Source organism: Sinocyclocheilus grahami, unplaced genomic scaffold (assembly GCF_001515645.1).
Source record: "Sinocyclocheilus grahami isolate Dianchi unplaced genomic scaffold, SAMN03320097.WGS_v1.1 scaffold198.1, whole genome shotgun sequence".
In the NCBI taxonomy this organism is placed as follows: Eukaryota; Metazoa; Chordata; class Actinopteri; order Cypriniformes; family Cyprinidae; genus Sinocyclocheilus; species Sinocyclocheilus grahami.
This window is the reverse complement of record NW_015505377.1, coordinates 453209-475132: the sequence shown is the minus strand read 5'-3', so window position 1 is coordinate 475132 and position 21924 is coordinate 453209. Positions and strand designations below refer to the sequence as shown.

Here is a 21924-nt window from a genome sequence, read left to right as displayed (position 1 = left end):
GTAAAGCACAAAACCAACATACGGGTTAATACAGTCTGTACTTTGGAAGTTAGATTTAATAATCCATTGCAAACAATAACAACCGCAGTTGTAAGGGGTTAATACAATACACATTAAAATATATTTAAATACCCAATCAAGAATTTTGATCCTCTATTATATTGTTAATATCCCTACATTCAATAAATAATAAAAATGGACTCCAGATTTTCTTAAATTGAGCTGGTTTACCCTTAAGCATATAGGTTATCTTTTCCATTGCAATGCATGAAGATATTTCTCTTAACCAATGAGTTATAGTAGGCCTTTCTGTGTTTTTCCCAACCTTTTTTCTGCCGCGGCACAGTTTTGGGAAGTAAAAAAATCCCATGGCACACCAAGCATTAAAAAAAAAATATATATATATATACACACACACACACACACACAGAGGTTTTTTTTCCCTCTCAATAATGAAACAAACAATGCATCATCAGAGTTAGTATTTTGGCTTTATACATCATACCTGCAAACTCACAAGAGGTTAAAAAGGTGACATAGTTCGGAATATAAGCCTTGCAGAGGGGTGTGGAAAAAAGAAGAAAGTTTTTGAGGATTTAACATGTAAATGAAACAAAATAAATGGAAAAGACAACATATGCTTCAAGTAAAAAAGCACATTTATACCACAAACTTTTTGGACAGTGCAACTCTGTTGTCATCGGTGTTCATACTTCTCTTCGTGAGCATGGAGTAATGTATTTTTGCAAATGTTAGTGTTCACATTAGAGTGCGCATACTATCAACAAACTCCATCTTTCCACTGCAGAGGAAACAGAAGCTGCATCTGAAGAGGCATTAGACGTATTTACACAGGCTGTTGGATGAAGCTGAGGTGCCATAAATGCATTTACACTTTTATAAGATTAATGTTTTAAATATTTTTGAACATACAAGTTAAAAATTTTGGGGAAAATGCAATACTTTTAAATATGAAACTAAACCACCAGTAGATGTCGGTAAATGACTGTTTTAATGCGCGAGTCATTAGTCATTCATTCAAACTGCTGATTCATTCAGAATCCAGCGTCTGTCTTTATGAAAGGGTTACTGAATCATTGACTCACTTGATTCGTTTAAATTCGTGGATTCATTCAGTATCGAATCACTGCTGTGTTGGAAATTAACAAAATATCTTCATGGAACATGATCTTTATTAATATCCTAATGATTTTTGCCATGAAAGAAAAATTGATAATTTTGACCCATACAATGTATTGTTGGCTATTGCTACAAATATCCCCCAGCAACAGCTTTTGTGCTGCAGGGACACATATATGATCAGACACTTGCACTTAACATTTTCTAAAAATCATACTCAAATGGAGTTAACGAGGTTTTTGAGATCGGTGTTTTATCCGTCATAAGAACGGCCGCATCTGAGACAGTAAATTAATCATTTTCATCAGTTTGCAGGTTATAAAGTTTATTGTAGCTACTGTATATGGGCGCTCAGTTTCTCTTGTTGTTTAATACATTTGGCCAAAAATGTCATGATATTAAAGACGCACAGGATATTTGAAACGTACAAAAGTGTATTGGCTACAACTAGCCAGCAAATGCCCAGACTCTTCTCTGCTCTTTAAACACACAAAAACATTAGCTTTTCCACACAGCGTTTCTTGAGTAAAGGAAAGGCTGCTCTTATTCAAACATGAGTTCTTTATTAACCCTTGCATTGTGAAGAAGTAGCACTTCATTCTGAACGAACATATATGATCAGACACTTGCACTTAACATTTTCTAAAAATCATACTCAAATGGAGTTAACGAGGTTTTTGAGATCGGTGTTTTATCCGTCATAAGAACGGCCGCATCTGAGACAGTAAATTAATCATTTTCATCAGTTTGCAGGTTATAAAGTTTATTGTAGCTACTGTATATGGGCGCTCAGTTTCTCTTGTTGTTTAATACATTTGGCCAAAAATGTCATGATATTAAAGATGCACAGGATATTTGAAACGTACAAAAGTGTATTGGCTACAACTAGATAGCAAATGCCAAGAAGACTCTTCTCTGCTCTTTAAACACACAAAAACATTAGCTTTTCCACACAGCGTTTCTTGAGTAAAGGAAAGGCTGCTCTTATTCAAACATGAGTTCTTTATTAACCCTTGCATTGTGAAGAAGTAGCACTTCATTCTGAACGGAGCGGGGTGGAGTTATGAGGTTTGACGGACAATTTGAGGATCCAATGGCATTACGAGGTTTAGTCACATGCTCCTTTTAATGCTTTTCATTGGTTAAATATTTGTAAAACCCACAAATGGACAAGACAATGACCAATAGCACTGATTTAAAATAATTAAGTAGTTGGGAAACACCGGTTTAGACCACATGTAACAATGAAGAAGCAGTTCTGTGCACCTGTATGTGGGCAGGGTGAAGCGCGGGCGCTTATACACCTCCTCTGTGACGTGAATGTCTTCCTCACAGCTGATGGAGATCTTCTGGGGCTCTCCTTTAAAATGCTCGATGTCGTTGTAGACGTAGAACACGTTGTCGTTGAGTTTGGCGAAGTCCTGAAGCTGAAAACACAAATAACTTCAGATCAGGTCCATCTGTGATATTAGCGTGAAATTAAAATGACAGGAAAGCATAAACATTTGGGTCAAAATGGGGAAATCATTTTTAAAAAACGTGCAAAGTGCTTAGAAATGTAATTGTTCTATTTATGCTATTTTCATGTATTATAACATGAATGGTTTATATCATTTTTTAAAACAAATTTGATTTAATTGTCCTGTTTTATGTTCTTATACCCAATAACAACACAATGTCTTTGTTGTCTTGTCTATACTATTTCATATTAATATTAGCAAAAGTTTATCATATTATAATTAATCATGAGATCAGAAAACATTTAAATTATTTATTATTTATAACTAAATAGTATATTTCACTGCTTTAATATGATAGTATTTAATATACAATGAATTCATATAAATATATTTAATCCTGAGATCAGAATGGTTTTAATTTATTATTATTATTATTATTATTAAGTATGCCTCACTGCTTAAATATTAATAATAATAATAATTATTATTATTATAATGCATTAATATAAGTATTATTAATCCTAAGTTCAGAAAAAAATAATATATATAAATTAAATATATAAATAAAAATATAAAATAAATAGTCATTATAATTAATCCTAAAATCAGAAAACATTATTATTATTATTATTATTATTATTATGTATGCTTCACTGCTTTAATAAAAATAATAATAATAATCCAATAAAAGTATAACTAAACCTAAGATCAGAAAATATTACTATTATTATTTTTTCTGATTAATTATATTTACATAGATGCATTATTATTGTTATTATTATTAATCATAAAATCGGAAAACAACAAAAAAAATTAATAATAATAATAATAATGTATAAAAATGATTATTATATTATAAAGTTAATAATTTTTTTCCTGATCTCAGGACAGTTACTGTATATCATATCAAAATAAATTTTAATTCAGTTCAAATGTTCATCCAGGCCTGCATTCATTGTCTGTACTTGTTTATGTTTCCGAATAAATTAAGTGAGTGTCATTAACTTTTTTTCTGTTCTGTTGATCGTATCCTCTATATTCTCATCTCCTGACCTCTTTTCTGATGGTGAGCTCTAGATTCTCCGAGCAAGCGTCGCGTCCGAGATCATGCAGGTTCTCATGAAGGTTCTCCTTCCTCCGGGGCGTGTAGGGAAGAAAGTCTGCCTCCAAACGCAGGAACACAACGGGCTCCTCACGCAAACAGAATAAAATCACCTCCTTTTGAGAGCAAACGCATGTAAATCAGGCCAAATAAAACTCAACTCATAACATAGTCAGTAATCATGATGGTTATTTAAACTCATTTGCTCGAACGCAACAGAGTTTCATTCAAAGCATCAGTTTAATCAGCACCGCAGGTGTGACAAACACCTTATCAGCAGCATTATTTGCACATCGCTTTCTCTTGATAGAAGCTCAACACAGAGCCGCAGGAGATTTCCACGTACTGACCTGATGGCCTTGACCCTGCAGTCTGTGGAGGACCTGTTTGAAGCCACTCAGGCTGGGCTGGCCCATGCCGTAGAGCGGGAAGCTGCCTTTGCTCTGGCGGAAGTTAGGCGCTCCGTATGAGCCGCTGGTGCTGAGGACATCTGCTTTGCTGAAAACATCCTGCACCATGAAGTAAGAGCCCTGAGAAGAGCGCGATCAGATCATCAGCCGTCTTTACCGCCACTTTAAACACTCAAAAAAGGTATTTTTAAGCAGAATTAATGCTTTCACACACGTTGCATAATCACAAGGTGAAATTCTGCTCAGAGCCGTTCATGTCCTCAAACTAAAATTATTAATTTCTATGGCAACGTTCATAATGGCAAAATGATTTGATTTGCTGTTGATGCCGGTAAAATCCCTAAATTAACACAGCTCTACATGTATGCATTTGGCAGATGCTTTTATCCAAAGCAGTTTCCATTGCATTCAAGCTAAAAAACATTCTGTAGGAATCAAATCCATGCAGCAGATAAAATAACACATCAAACAGAAATGAGGCACAAAACTAGCTTTAACTGTTGGGTTTGCTGCTATTTTAGGTCTTTTTATACAAGTTTATTATTTATTTTTATTTCATTTGCCTATAAATATCTAAATGTATACACTGTGGTAGCATTTGTTATACTGCTTTTAATTTATTTAATTTAAAAAAAACTTAAAATTAAAAATGTTCACATTTTAAAGTCATTGTTAATTTAGTATTTTTAGTTTTTATTCATCATTTTAATTAGTTTTGTTTAATAATCTCCATTTTCGTTTTATTTTTTGATTGAAGTTTTAGCACTGAAATACATTTTTTGTATTAAACCTAAACAGTAATGTAAAAAATAAAACAAAAGCTGTCATATCAAAATGTTCAGATTTATTACAGTCAATTATTATTTTTTTTTAATTCATAATTTAAATTACTTTTTATTTTTAGAATCTCTGCTTTCATTTTCATTTTTGGTTAAAAGTTTTAGCACTAAAAAAATACAATTTAATTAAACCAAAACCGTAATATAAAAAAAAAAGCTCAAAATTCACAAAAAAATTAAACAAAATTAAACAAAATAAAATAAAATAGTGCATAAGCAATACTAAAGTAGCACTGATGACGCCACAAAAGGCAAGAGGAAGAAGCTTTCATAACAAGGGTTCAATAAAGATTTTTACAGTTGGAAAATTTTAATTATGAAAATTCTGACATGCCATTCATGTAGCATTAACCCCAGCTTTTATAAAATGATCTGCTAAATGCCTAATCACTACTTTATGATGTAGAAAACCTGAGCATGCAACTCCAGAAGATCATCAAATAACGAGATGTTCTGGAAAGGCACCGGAACAATGGCGAGTGTTTGACAAGCGTTTGTGTTATCTGTTGACTTGCAGCGAAACTCATCATTGGCTCGTCAGCAAACAGAAACTAACGAGCAAACAAAGGGAACGAGTAAAATAAAATAAAATAAATAATCCCACCCCATTAATGTGATGTTATTATTAATTATTAAATTTTTTATTTTTATTTCATTCGACTACAAATATCTGGATTTATACATTGTGGCAGCATTTGCTATACTCTCATAAATTTTTCAATTTATTCATTTAATTTAAAAAAGCACATTCAAAATGAACATTCTCATATCTCACAGTCAGTGTTATTTTAGTTTTTTTTCCAATTAGTTTTTATTTTTATATGTTCGGTTTCATTTTAATACATTTTTTTGGTTGAAGTTTTAGTACTTTTGCTTTGTGGTTTGTCATTTTATTAGGCTTTTTTTAATGTGTCTATATTAGGGCTGTCAGCTTAATGCGTTAATTAGTTATGAAAAATAATGCGAGTTCAACTAAATGAAAATGAGAAATGTTGCTTTGGCAACTAGCTTTTTTTTTTTAGTTAGTGATTATTTTATTTTAAGTAACAGTAATGAGAATTTGAATGGAAAATGTGCTTAATTGTCATGAAAAAAAAATCAAACAACAAAAAACTAAATCTAAATAACTAACTATAAATCTAAAAATACACTTAATGTTCTGCAAAAATGCACCGTTTTCCTGAGAGAGCAAGAGTCCGGCTCACCTGGACCAGATGGTGCTCAGGCATGTTATCTGAGATCCTCCCAACTTTATAGTTTGTACGGAGAACATCATCGTGGATCTGAAACTCCTGTCTGCAGTTATACCTACAAACACACACACAGAGACTCAATCAGGCGAATGATCTGTGACTGCAGGCGCTCTCAGAACAGAGCCGGACGGCCGGACGTACGTGATGACCACAGGAGCCACTTTATTAGTGATGATGGACTTGGCCTTGTTGCTGTGGATGTTGAGCGTCTGGAAGGAGCCGCTGCTTGTCGACCGCCTGCTGTCCATCATCCCGTTGCCGTGGAAACTCTCATGCAGCGTGGGCTGGGGAGCAGCGCTGGCAGTCGTACCCATACTCCTCTAGCAGCTGTCAATCAAACAAACACATTACACACCATCAGACTCAAACTAAAGTAGTGCCGATTAATCGCATCCAAAATAAAAGTTTGTGTTCACATAATATGTGTGTGTACTGTGTATATTTATTATGTATATATAAATACACACACACACACATGCGCGCATGTATATATTTAAGAAAAATGTGTTATGTTTATATTAATTACATTTATATATCATATAAATTATATGGATTTAAATATACATGTAAATATTTTCAAAATATATTGCCCACTGTATGTGTTTTTGTTTATATATAGCCTACATAATAAATATACAGTACACACATTATGTAAACAAACTTTAATTTAGGATGCAATTAATCACGATTAATCATTTGACAGCTCTAAACTAAAGACAGAACATCACAAGAATCGTCTTCCCATTTCAGATCCAACAGATTCTGATCATGCAAATCTGATTAGTTAGTAGCAATCTGGGTTTTTTGGACATGGTAGCATAGTCTACTAGTAGCAAACTTTGTTGCATTATAGCCTCAAGAAGAAAATCTCTTCTTCCAAACATCCCTGAAACGGTTTCAAATATAGAACTTCATGTATAGACTACGGAGAGCAAGTTAATGTGGTTCAACGACTATTTCAGTGTTTTGTTTTGTTTTTTAGCACTCAGGCACTAGATATCCAATGCAATTGGTTTGAGAGGGAAACAAGACACATTTCTAGTTTCAACATTATTTATTCTTTAGATATTTCACTTTAAATACAATAAATGTCAGATATATACAAAGTGTGCCACATTTGGTTTCTGACCGCTGAATATGTGTACCATTTACACCTGGAGCCATACTGAGATTCCAGTATCTCTGGAGCTGAACCATACAGAGCCTTAAAAATTACGATACTAAAAGACAAGTTGGTTAAGAACTAAACTCTTAAAGAGTATTAATATATCTTTAACACTTCTCGAGTTACATGCATGCAAACTTTGGGGGAAAAGTTTGAAAAGTCTTTTTTCCCTGTTTTTGAACATCACCTTTAGCAATCTGTGTTGCATTATATGCCAAAGTCAACAGATTTTACTAACAGAGCTACCGATCTCTGTGTAAAAAATAATATAATACTGCTGCCTGCTTTCTAAAGTCTTTTTTAGCCCCTGTAATTTGCACGACTGTTTTCAGCATTGATAATAATCAGAAATGTTTCTGGAGCAGCAGATCAGCATATTATACTGATTTCTGAAGATCATGTGACACTGAAGACTGGAGGAATGATGCTGAAAATACAGCTGCGCATCACAGAAATACATTACAGTTGAACAGATATTAACATAGAAAACAGCTGTTGGAAATTGTAATAATATTTCAAAATTTTTACTGCATTTTTGATCAAATAAATGTAGTCTTGGTGAACATGAGACTTTTTTCAAAAACATTAAATATATCAAATCCACCAACTGGATAAGAAAAATAGACTTAATTCAAGTTTATTTTTCCAACTCCACTAGCAAATTTTTTTTCTTGTTTTAAACATGAGCTCACCTAACTTTGATCAACTGCTCAGAAATAAAGGTCATTTTGCATCTCAATTAAATGCATCCTGATTTAAGAGTGTTTAGATATTTGTACTGGGAAACAGTGTACCTACTAACAAACAAAAAAAAGTATCAAAAGTTCATTACTTGTACTGCATGCACACAGTAAAACAAAAACGAGTCTTGAAGCTCAGCACTCACTCACACACTCACTCACACACACACACAAACACACAAACACTCACACACACATCTGTCGTGTCCTTCTGGAGCCTCAACTGCAGCAGATGTGAAGCTCCGACTCATTTGGGGTCCATAAAGAGCCCGGTTTTCTATCCCGAGCTCACGAGTGATTCCCGCAGCCTCTTTCTTCAGAACAAGACAATAAATTCATGCCATGCTGAATAATCTCAGTCTGCAGAGTGGCTTGTTTTTCATGCTCGCCGGATGAAGCTCTTATATAAGTGGGGCAAATTTAAGGTGACATCTTCAGAGCGCAGCCTGCAGAAGTGCGCCCTAGATGAACGTCTGGCCTGAAAACCCACCCACGGGCCGCCAGACAATCGCTCACAAACATCCTCTCTGAAAAACAAGCCACCACAACCCCGTCTTTCTGTTTACACGGCCACCGCAGGCACGCTTCTCGCCTTAACTTTTACAGGTGTTTACTTCCAGTTCTGCTTGAGAAAGCAGGGGTTGCATGTCATCTTCAAGGACACGCTGGTGTTTTTGAGTGTTTTAGTCACTTTTCAGTATCTGGGTCAACGTGACCTGGAAACAAACCTGCAATTATTGTCTTCCGCTGCGTCATTTCTAGTGCTGGATACATTTCAAAGCAGCATGAGCTCATCAGCTGAGTGTGAGAGGAGAAGAAAAAACAGTTTGAGCCTAAGACAAAATAAATATAAAAAATAAATATAAAAATTTATAAATATAATAAAATTATATAAATATAAAAAATGTAAATTAAAAAAATAATAAGATTAAATGCAAATACAAAAACACAATAAAAATAAAAAACAATATAGGATAAAAAATTTAATTAAAAATTAAAAAAAAGATAAAAATAAAAAAAACAGAATAAAAAAAATATAGGATAAAAATTAAATACATACAAGATAAAAAAATCAAAATTAAATTAAAAACAATAAATTAAATACAAATAAAAAATAAAATAGGATAAAAACAAAAAATAAAATACATTTTAAAAATAAAAAGCTATAAAAACTAACAATAAAAAAATAAAAAAAATAGGATGAAAATGAAATATTAAAAATTACAACAAAAAAATGAAAAATGAATATATATATTTAAGTTTATTAATTTTTTTGTTAATGTTATTTATTTTAGTTTATTGTTTTTTAGTATTTTAGTTCGTCGACCACAAAATAAAAGACATTCCTACATAATCACTATCGTCTCCATCCTCAATGAAATCGGGAAGCACAACAAAACTCTGGTTCTCAAAGTGACAGAATTCCCTCAGAAAAGCCAATTACTGCGGCCCATTCACAGGGAAAATAAAATCTCCCAGTGTCCTCGGCGGAAGACGGGAAAGCTGCGAAGATGCGCACAGATGGGCATTCCTGCTTCCCGCATCCACAGCTATTGAAATTCTGCGGAGACGGCCGCTCGCACAAAAGGGTCTCGGCGCAGACGGGAAGTGCTCTGCAGCTGCAGGAAGCATCTGCGGTCGAACGGGCTAATCAGAGGAAGGATGCAGAACGCTCCTCATTCTTAAGAGATGTACATCACAGATCAGACGGCACATTTATAGCTATGAGAAGAGCTGGGAACTCTGCCATCTCAATCTCAAACTGCTGGCTCGTGACCCAAAAATCAGTCACACAGGTCTGTCCTGCAACATACAGCAGGGAAATGCATGCTAAATGCAAATAATACATTGCAACTGACCTAATGAAACCAAAAAACACCATGTGCAAACAGTTTATAGCAAGTCAAATTAGACCGATTTCAACATGAACTGGTCGTATGACACCATAATCTTCAAAAAAACATGAACAAAACTACACGAAAGAAAAGAAAACATGACTCCGATGATATTAAACATTTAGTCTTTGCAATAACAATTTGCAGAAAGCACATAATGCACTCTGTGCTCAAAATAAAAAGAGAAAAATACAATAAAATATTACGAAATAATATAATAAATAAAATAAAATGTAATTAAATGTGCTAAACAAATAAAAAAAATAAAAAATATTATATACAATTAGAAAATGCTAAAAAATATTTGCTAAATAGTTGTATTTATCATATGTTCTCGTATTTATTTTGTGTTATTTCTGTAACACGTTTTTGTAAAGTCATAATTTTGTTATAATATAATACTTTTGTTTGGTATTTGCAATGGTTACGGTTTACTAGCCTAGGGTTTTTGGTGAATTTTATTCAAACTAATTTTAATGCCGATATCACAATCATTAATTATAACAACAACAGCATGATAATAATTGTTAATAATAATAATAACAATTATTATTATTATTGTAATAATAGATACAGAAATGTATTGTCCCTGTTTTTTAATTAATAGACAACAAGTGAGATTTCAATGATAATTTGACAATTAAACTAGTAAAGGCCCCTGTTTCCAGTTCAGAAATAACTCATATTTACAGTTAGTGCGCTTACAATAGAGTCCATTTTTGTAGATGATGTTATTTGTTACTCCTCCAGTGTAAGAGCAGCACTGCACACACTTCATACAAACCAGAGGAAGATGAGATGATGCTCTGGGGTGAAAGATTATAAACCTGCTGCATTCATAATCTGATTATTCTGACTGAAACATGATCTTCAAAGCCGAAACGGAAGGTGGGTTTTGATTAAATTGATTGGATGGTTAAAAAAAGCTTCTCTATATTCTGAAAAAAAAGAGAGATTGATGTTGACAGCAAAACTAAATGCACTAATAAATCATAAGTGTATTAATAAAGTAAATAGGATTTTAACTTATAATATTTTTTAATCTCCATATGCTCATAAAATAAAAATATATTTAAAAATAAGAAAAATAAAAGAACAAATAAAATGAAAAAAATAAATAAAATAAAAATAATGAAATAAAAATTATAAACAATTAGATAATAAAAAAGTAAAAATAAAATAGAAATGAATGTAATGAAATAAAACAAACATAATAAAATTAAAAAATTAAAATAATAAAATTAAAAAATATTTAAAAATAAGATCAAAATAAAAAATAATAAAATGAAACTGTAGATGATGTTATTTGTTACTCCTCCAGTGTAAGAGCAGCACTGCACACACTTCATACAAACCAGAGGAAGATGAGATGATGCTCTGGGGTGAAAGATTATAAACCTGCTGCATTCATAATCTGATTATTCTGACTGAAACATGATCTTCAAAGCCGAAACGGAAGGTGGGTTTTGATTAAATTGATTGGATGGTTAAAAAAAGCTTCTCTATATTCTGAAAAAAAAGAGAGATTGATGTTGACAGCAAAACTAAATGCACTAATAAATCATAAGTGTATTAATAAAGTAAATAGGATTTTAACTTATAATATTTTTTAATCTCCATATGCTCATAAAATAAAAAAATATTTAAAAATAAGAAGAAAATGAAAAAAATTTATAAAATAAAAAGAATGAAATAAAAAGTAAATTATAAACAATTAGATAATAAAAAAGTAAAAATAAAATAGAAATGAATGTAATGAAATAAAACAAACATAATAAAATAAAAAAATTAAAATAATAAAATTAAAAAATATTTAAAAATAAGATAAAAATAAAAAATAATAAAATGAAACAGAAAATAAAAGTAATGAAATAAAAAGTAAATTATAAACAATTAGATAATAAGTAAAAAATAAAATGGAAATGTAATGAAATAAAACAAACATAATAAAATAAATAATAAAATTAAAAATTAAAATAATAAAATATAAAAATAAGATAAATACAAAAATTATAAAATGAAACCGAAAATAAAAGTAATAATAAAATAAAATTATAAAAAATAAGCTTAATTTTAAAATAAAAAGTAACAGTCTATCAATCAAAGTACTACAATATTACCATCCGTTACTGCTTTTTTGCCAGAATAAAGAGTCATTAATCCCTGCTTGAGCTGACACTCCTCACAAACAGAAGCTCTTCTGTGGTTTCTATTATAATCCATTAAGGGCATTATTATTTTCTTCTCAACTAAACACCACATAACACCTCTTTCTCCATATTTAGTGAGATTTATCATCTTCCCAGAACCGTCCATCACGTCTCGCTTGAATGTCTCCTTCACAAACCTCGTCTGAAAGAGGCCGAGTTTTAATTCAGAAGTATCTCAAGCGTACAAAAAAGCTCAACAAAGACACTCTTGGTGCGAACACAAACGGGTTTGATCAGGTTTAAATCCTAAACTGCTCACAAAAAGTGTGAAATACATCTTTAAACAGAGTTCAAAGGGGATTTAGAAGTTTAAGAGAAACAACAAGCTAAAATCCTTGTGAAGAAGCATCTCTTTCACAAAGAAGATATTTTGAAGAATGCCGAGAACCAAACAACATTAGTGCTCATCGACTTCCACTGTATAGACAAAAACACGAGACATTTGACTAAATTAATTAATAAAGTAAACATTTCATTTTTCAAAGTATCTTAGGTGTTCCACAGAAAGTCATACATAATATTAAAAAAAAAAAACTTCAAAGTCATAAATAAAACTAAGATTATTGGAGTATTTATTACAGGAAAATGCAATTTCATTTTTTTCAAAATTTCACGTTTAATCCAATGTGCTACATTTCGTTACTTTGGAATTATTTGTAGCAACAACTCCTGAGAGAAAATTGTTTCTACACCATTTTTTATTCATTTATTTATTTGTTTTTTCCCCATTTTTTTCACTGTACAGGCTTGGAACAGTGTTGTTGTTGTTTTTTTATTATTAGATTTTTATTAATAGCCTAAATTAGTTTTTATCCTTATTTGAATTTTTTGTAAAGTTTTAGCGATTTTTTTGCGCGCTTTTGTCATTATTATTAGTTTTTGTTTTCTAATATGTCTTTATATATTTTTTATTTTAGCATTACGTTAAAATAATTGAAAACAAACTGTTGCCTTGGGAACTAGCTGAATTAAAATAAATTTTAACATTCATGCTTTCATAGTTTTAATTTTAGTTAACTATAATGGAATGACAAAACGGAAATAAATTAGTAAATTGTGCCAGAACTTTCATTTTTGTGGTAAAAATCCTTTTAAGACAGTCAAAATACCCTGTTAAGTCCACTTCACAGGGATCTGTGTGGAAATCAGAACGCATCTGTAATCTGTGGCACATTATTACACACCATGTGTAATAGACAGAAGGGTCAGAGTTACAAAACCATGACAAAATCCCTTCAGCGGGGAAGAGCCCTCAGAAAAATGAGGATGTTGCGTGTCTTTAAGAGCAGAACATCCTAATGCATGGATCCAGTGATGCTCACATGAATGATTCACTGGAGAAAGACTCAAGTTTTCACTGGGGTTTTACACTATGGATATTGTCAAAGCTCAGCACGTCTTCCCGTTTGAGTGAGAACAACTGAAAAAACTAACTTCCTCACACACCTTCCGGTTGCAACACCGCGGGATGTGCATGTTACTTCACCATGGCACTGAACGCTTTACATATTCACACACCGTAATATTTACCATTCAACTGAGGTTCCTGTGAACTAATAACCTACAGGTTTATTTAAACAATGTTTTGCATTAGACACAAAATTAAAATCACACCATCTTAATCACACACTTGAAATAATACTAAAACATGGCATTACAAACAAAACAACTATAAAAATAATTGCAAAAGTTAGTAAATATATTTCAATCTTTTATTAAAAAATAAATATATATTATGAACACACGCAAATATATATAAATGAATGACTGAAAAATAAATACATACTAAAACATGACATTACAATTAAACAAAACAACTATAAAATGTCAAAAGTTAGTAAATAAGTTACTAAATATATTTTGATATTTTAATAAAAATAAATGCATATGAACACAAACACAAACAAACAAGTAAATAAAGTAATGCTAAAACATCAAACAAAGTAACTACAAAAAATTGCTAAATTTAGTAAATAAGTTTGTAAATATATTTTGATATTTTCTTAAATAAATACATATGAACACACACAAAAAAAATATGGCATTAATAATCAAGCAAAACAACTATAAAATTATTTGAAACATTAGTAAATATATTTTGATATTTTAGTTACACACACACACGATGCATGTGAAGACATTTAAAATAATACTACATGTACACAGACACCACTGTATTATCACTATGCCCTACAAACATGGTACTTTTGTAAGTGAGAGCTCAAACTCAAACGTCAACAGACCAAAGACCCACAGTGCATGCAACTACTCATGCAACACTGCATGCAACACTCAGAAGAACTGATGTGCCCCTCAGTCAAAGCATCAGCCAAACGCATGACTGTAAACTAAATATAAGCACTTGAACCGAACTTGTCCCATGTCTGAACGCAAATATACTGTAGGTTTTCCCAGAATGCTACAGGAAAAGCTGTGCATCATCTCTCTCACACACACACACAGGCATTTACAGCTCAGAAATAGCACATAATTACAGTTATTCTGAACGGCTCTCTGAGCACAGCCCAAAATGAAAACACAGCCTCGCCACATGAACACAGCCATCTTAATGCAGTGTGCAACCATAAACCAGCTGTTAAATCAGGCTACAGGACAGGATTAGTTATCAATATCATGTGTATGGATATGGGTGTTTGCTAAAACTATAACTATTAGACAGATGTTTCATTCACTGTCATTGCATGGAAAAGAGCAGCTTTGCATCCACCGATGAACGTCAAACAGCTTTGAGCGACACGAGGGAGGGTGAATATGTGGGTTGTGGGTTAGTAAAGAGTAGTGTGACACACAGACATCACGTCTCTCACTGAAAACCCATCATATGACGGCGCTCGAATCAAACCACAGCACTGAGAAAGCCATTACTGAGACTGCATTCAGCATTTATCAGTTTATTTGCCAGTAATGATCCTCTAGATTCACATCATGTGCCTTTCAACCGAAGCATCAAACAGTGAGAGCGGCTCAACGACGCCATTCCATCTCTGCATTTATTCAGTTAAACAAAAATGCATTATAAATGCAAAGACAGGACATATGTATCTGAGAACATGCAATAGAGCTCTACTATATAAGCTATTAAAATGCAACAACTATAAAAATAACCTTTAGTAGATAAGTTTATATAATAAGAAAATAAGTTTCAGTATTGTATTAAAGAAATATTATGAACATTCATAAACACATTATATTACAGATTTAATTTACAGATTTAAAAATGTTATACATAATTTTAAAATGAAATGTAGTAAATAATGTAAATAAGTATATTTTGATATTTTATTAAAATAAATATATTTTATGCACATACATAAGTGCTATCAAACGATTAATCGCGATTAAGCACATCCAAAATAAAAGTTTGCATGCATGTGTATATTTATTATGTATATATAAATACACACACACACACATACAGTATATATTTTGAAACAATGTACATGTATATATTTAAATTCATATTATATATAAATATATTTAATATATAAACAACATATTTTCTTAAATATATGCATGCATGCGTGTATTTATATATACATAATAAATATACACAGTACACACATATATTATGTAAACAAAAACTTTTAAAGGTTAAATAAATAAATAAAATAATGCAATGTACATTTTAAAAGTTAGTAAGTATATTTAGATATTTTATTTAAAATAAACATGTATTATATTTATTTAAAAATAAATATGTATTATACATACACATATATACAAAAAAAATTATCTGACCAATCAGTGTGGTGTAACCGACAGGAACTAATTTTGGTTGTTATGTGTCAAGAAAACCATAAAACAGGAAATGACATCACAGAGAGTTTGGCAACACCCCATGATATTCCACAATTTCATGAGGTTTGTATAAAAAAATATCTTTCTTTTTAAGACATAGACATATTTTATTCTATTTTTTACTTTGACACTTTTAGGATCATTAAAGTTTCTTTTTAAAACATACAACGTTGATTTTTGTAAGAATTAGACATACACACACACACACTCTCACACACTCACACTCACACTCTCACTCACACACACTCTCACTCACACTCACACACACACACACACACACACTCTCACTCTCACACACACACAAACCAAACAACACGACGAGCTAACAGCATGTGTGTTTACATCACGTAATTCACCGCAGCTCTCGGAAGTTAGCACATCGCACTAATTACTTCATTCGTAAGCAATTAAGACGCCCCGTCTCTAATCGTCCACACACACACAGCTGAGTAAACACAGTAAACCTCAGCACAGGTGTGAGGGAAGGCAGGACACACACACACACACACACGCTTTAATTCATCCCAGGACATGACAGAGACTAAATACTGTAAAAGCCAATGTACTTTAATATCAATCTCAATATCAATACAAAATAACTTAAAATAATTCAAAATGTTAGCAAGTATATATATTATTATGTTTTCACACACATATATATACACACACACACACACATCACATATAAATAAAATACATATTTCTGATATAAAATATTCAAAATATAAAAATACAAATATATATATATATACAAATATATATATACACACACACACACGTGACATTATATTTAATATATTATATTTATCTATTTTAATACAATAATACATAGTCTAATAAAAATACCTATTTAATATAAATAATATATTTTAATATTAACTAAGTAATAAATTATATTAAATAGTATATATATAATAGTAATTAATTAAGTAATAAAATTAATACATATTATAAAACAATATTTTAACTATATATACACACACATTTAATTTATATTATATAACATTTTTTTTCTTTTTTATAAATATATATATATATATAGAGTTGGATTTGAGCTGATGTTTATGTGAGAGCAAACCCGGCCACACCTGTTTCTTCCTCTGTCAGTCTAACGGCTTTGATGAACTTGGAGATGCATGCGAGACCAAAGACAGAAATCATGCATCTCTCTTTTTTTATGAGGCTCTGTGACATTTTGCCCTCGTGGTACTTTACAGTTTAACATGCATGAAGAGAAATGTGTTTAAGTGACTACGCTTCTGGATTTAATGAGAGAAACGAGGCAAAGCAGACGAGGAAGCGGCAGAAGATCGAGTGACGTGATGCTCTGAAGCACTGAACAACATTTCATCTTCCTGTGAAACTTCCTCTCAGGCTGTGAAAGAACCAAACCGTCTCAATGCACTTTTGTGTTTTAAACATCCGTTTCCGAGCGGACTGACAGCTTGACACCTGCGTGTGTCCACGGGAAGAACATTTTCCTGTCTGGATTTGCCCTCAATGATCAACGTCACTAAAAACAGACGTGAAAACGGAAGTCATTTAGTGGCTGCAGCTGGGTTATTTGAGTTGACTAAATCTAAAACCATTCAAAAATAAAATAAATAATTACTTGAAATAATGTTAACTAAAAAGAAATAGATTAAAAACATAAGCAAATGATTCTCCTTTGACCGAATTTGTAAATGAATTGTTCCTTTGAGTCAGTTCGTTTTATTGATTTGGTGGAGTTCAAACTGTGAAATATTTAGATATTTAATTCAATACAAAAGAAGAGCATGCAAAATACAAAAAGATTCGTTCAAAGGAATCGACTCACTGAATCAGATGCTGAGTTTAAACATTTTCACGCGTTTCTTGTAACTTATCTTCTCTGCGTGATACATGTGTGCATTTTAAACTCATTTACATATCACACACTTGTTATAGTGAGCTATAATCTGACCAGATTGAATCACTTTCATGCAGGTTAGGGATATAATATAGACTTGAAAAATATATATTCCTTTAATTGTTATAAAATAGTATTTTATTTTAATTTTATTGTTAAAGAATATATTATATATTACACATATTAATATATGTGTGTGTTTTAATAGTTTGATTAGTTTTAATGATTTGAATAATTTTATATAGAAGCCTTTTTCCACCATGACTTTCTCACACATTTCTGACTTTTTTCTTGCAATTCTAAGAATATTCTAAAAATATCTGAATTGTGAGAAAACTCAGGATCGGGGAATACAAACTCAAGATATAGTTGCAATAGTTTATAAAGTTTAACTTCAGCTACTAAAAGATCTAAATACTGAAACAGAAATTTATAAAAACTCAAACATTTTTTTTAAATACTAAAAATTACAAAAACACAACAAAAGTAGTAAAACTTAAAAAATATGATTCAACTGATTCAAAATATGAATAAAAACTATAATACACTCTCAATGCTACTAAAATAACCCTGGATTATAATGCATGCTGGACGTCATGTCTGGTGATCTAATGCAGAGATCTGCAGAAGTGAATATTTAATGACTATGAAGCTTATTTCTATTTTGGTAGAAATGAAATCATAGGTTTAAACAGGACATTCAGCCAGATGCATTGTGGGAAGAAACATCTATGCTGCCTTCAATAAATGACCGTCTGAGTGTCTTCAGGTTTCAGACACAGCCGTACTATTACTGGACGGACTTCAAACAGACTAAAGCTGGACGATATGACATCTAGTGGCTGAAATCATCTGTGCACATCAAGCATTCAGTGTACAAACCACAAACAATCATAAAACAAGCATAAAACTAAATACACCTCACAGCAGATGTCATTGCATTAAATCACAGCGGCTGTATCTGTGCTAGAACGCTGCAGGATTCATGTCAAATGATTAGCTTTTAAAAAAAGATGCATTAAGATACTTCACAATAAATGACACTTGATTTAATATTGTGTAATAATTGTGAATTAATCATCGTTGTGCCACTGCTTCATAACAGCTAATCTCTAAACTCATTTATCCATGAAGTGAATTTTGCTTTGAATAATCCATGAATTATCCAAGAATAGTTTGTTTTACAATCCATGTTCATACTGCCATAATCAGATGCAGTTTCTAGGGAAAAAATAATAATTTCATATAATTCCCAGCTATTTACAATTAATATTTCTCAAGTCAATTTCAGACACAACCTTAAAGTCTCGATTACAAAGACATATTTAAAACACCACACTCTGAACCCAGTAGCGGGGCATGTTGTCACATTACAGTATATGGGGTAAGTTGTCACAATAGCAACCTGCTGTTTATTAACACTGACTGAACAAGAATTTGTTGAAATATGAAACGAATTTAAAATCTATTATGTTTTTTAATTATTTAATGGCTTATTCAGCTAAATTTAAAACAGTAAGACAATTATTAAACATAAAATAAATCAAAAAGTGGCTAAAATAGAAATGGTATCCCAATTGTGGGGGTTATCGTTTGTCGACTCAAAAGCAATTAAAAGAGGAGGAATTTAGTTTGGAGGACAGGATTCACAACCCAAAAATATATATTTTAAGACAGATATAGATCTTGTGACAACTTGCCCCAGCCTCTACTTTGAGCTCAAACTTCTTAAGATGAATTTTTTTTTAAGTCTTATGAACTTCAAAGGCAGATAAAACACCATCCTTCACTTTAAATGTACCTATACTGATAAATTCAAAGTTTCTTGCAAGACTCTCTCCAACCAGAGGCTAAATGAGTTTTAATTGGCCTCATTTCTATAATGATCTTCACAAATGACCTCTTCTGTAGCCCTCAGAAGAGCACTTTATCTGACTTCATCTCAATCCCTAACGCAAACTCCTCTAATCTAGCACTGACAGGGTCAAACTGATGGATTATTCAGAGTTCTGATGGCTATCAGAACCGAACTTCATCACCATTAATCTTCATAAGCGTGACTCTCGATCCGCACATTAGCATTTCAATCCACTAATATCAAATAGCTTTTATGTGGATTGATAAGATTTTGGCATGTAGGTTTCATCCATATTCGATTATATCTTACTGAATGCTGAGTTTCTGATTTGAGATGCTAGGATGAAGCTCACGAAGCCTGTCAAGAACACCCACAAAACCCACTGAAAAATGAGAATATTTTGCATTTTTTCCACATTTGTTTCCTGAAAATGAATTTAATGTTTCGTGTTTTAATGTTGGAGTGTCGTTATGACAATACGACATGTTTTTGGTGAGATTTATCCTATTAAGTTGATTTGTTTACATTCCTTCCTTCAGTCAGTCAGATATGAAGTTACCTGTTTTCTTCTCGCTGTCGCATCAAAAGCGCTATAAACTCAGCTCAGGGTGTGAAAAACTTCATAAAGTTATTCAAATATCAAAATGATGGCCGTAAATGTCTACGTAATCGTTAGTTTAATCGAGTTCTCTTGTTTGCTAAACTGCAACAAAGTAACTCAAAGCGATACATTCGCAAAGATTCTCTTTTGATTGTTGCGACGTCTAATTCGAAAACGAATCGTTCATTTGAGTCGGTTCTTTTAAATGATCCGGTCGAGTTCAAACCGTGGGTTTGAAACACTGATCAATTATACTAGATCAGTGGTTTGGAACTGGAAAATACAGAACTGGAACGGTCTACTACATTTTAATTCACTTCGAAAGAAGATCTCGTAAAATACAAAAAGATTCATTCGAACGAATCGTCTCACTGAATCAGATGCTGAGTTTAAACGTTTTCATGCGTTTCTTGAAACTTATCTTCTCTGCATGATACATGTGTGCGCTCTAAACCCATTTACATATCACACACTCGATATAGTGTGTTATAATCTGACCAGACTGAATCATAGTCGTGCAATCTAACGCAGAATCAGTAGCATGCCGCTAGATCAGATCCGGTCTGTTTCTAGCCCACACTGGTTTTTATGCTTCGCTCTTTTCACAACTGCAGCAATGCAGCTTCACGCAACATCCATGCATGTGAGGAGAAGCTCGATCACATAAAGCACTGCAGAAACTGAATCACTCACCATCGCCGTGAAACAGCCTCCGCCTTCACAACAGAGCAAACACACTCCAGCAGATCTCTGCACGGCTGGAATCACACACACACTCGGGAGAGAAAGAAAGAAGGCACTCGTGGTTTGGAAGAGGGGTTCTTTGAGCGCTTCCAGCTTCTGCTGCTTGGAGTATTTGGGAAGCACGCTCATCACGGCACGAGGAATATGTCTTCCAGAAGCCACCGGCATCATTTACCCACATACATGATGCAGCTCTACCGACACTTCAAGCTCAACCACACGCGTCCCGTGGAGACTGTAGAGCACGAGCAAGCGGACACCATCAAGAGCATCCTCTCCAAGAGTAAGATCTGCTATTCTTTTCTATCCTGCACTAAAGTTTGGGAAGGAGTCTCTGAAGCTCTTTTTGGCTCCTGGCTGTCAAATCTCAGCGCCAGACTCCTTCAATCCACATCGTCCTCCAGCAGGACTAATGCTCTGCTGCGCAAAACTGATGTGGATTAGAGCCTCGCCAGACATCCTCACACAAACCCAAATCAACATCAGCCCCTCGGCTCTTGTTCACACGTCGCCTGATTAGATTAGGAGCGCGGCACGGGGCGTTTAACGGGGGTCTGGAGGTGTTAAACGATGGGTTTCGATCCGGTGTTCGTTCTGAAGGGATTAGGCTCGCGCTGCCTCGCCCCTCCGTTAAGATAAATCTAATATCTGATCGATACTGCATGACTTTTCATCAGACTGATGATCTCTAATTCAAGACATGAAACTAGTTTAACTGATGTGGTCTACACTGAGTGTGGTTCTTAATATCTGATATACTAAACTTAAACTCATTTGCATAAAGATGTATTGTGTGG

At 32.7% G+C, this 21924-nt stretch overlaps 2 protein-coding genes across 4 annotated transcripts in view; one reads left to right on the top strand and one right to left on the bottom strand.

Moving 5' to 3' along the window:
- The window catches only part of LOC107595166 (paladin-like), a 68411-nt gene extending 47205 nt beyond the window's left edge, over positions 1-21206 (bottom strand). Inside the window, exons 1-6 of one of the 3 annotated variants that reach the window (XM_016285505.1) lie at positions 21077-21206; positions 6346-6531; positions 6157-6259; positions 4053-4232; positions 3654-3818; positions 2407-2567 (exon numbers count right to left, since the gene is read on the bottom strand). In XM_016285505.1, coding sequence (XP_016140991.1) covers positions 2407-2567; positions 3654-3818; positions 4053-4232; positions 6157-6259; positions 6346-6518 — 782 coding nt within the window. In that variant the 5' untranslated portion in view covers positions 6519-6531; positions 21077-21206. Of the gene's footprint in view, positions 1-2406; positions 2568-3653; positions 3819-4052; positions 4233-6156; positions 6260-6345; positions 6534-20341; positions 20525-21076 lie in introns of those variants that run through there. The other 2 variants (XM_016285506.1, XM_016285507.1) reach the window with 2 other exon arrangements.
- The window catches only part of LOC107595201 (nodal homolog 2-A-like), a 17101-nt gene continuing 4797 nt past the window's right edge, over positions 9621-21924 (top strand). The window contains exons 1-3 of the mRNA XM_016285545.1: positions 9621-9905; positions 10755-10815; positions 21093-21410. Of these exons, the coding sequence (XP_016141031.1) occupies positions 9621-9905; positions 10755-10815; positions 21093-21410 (664 nt within the window). The remainder of the gene's footprint in view (positions 9906-10754; positions 10816-21092; positions 21411-21924) is intronic.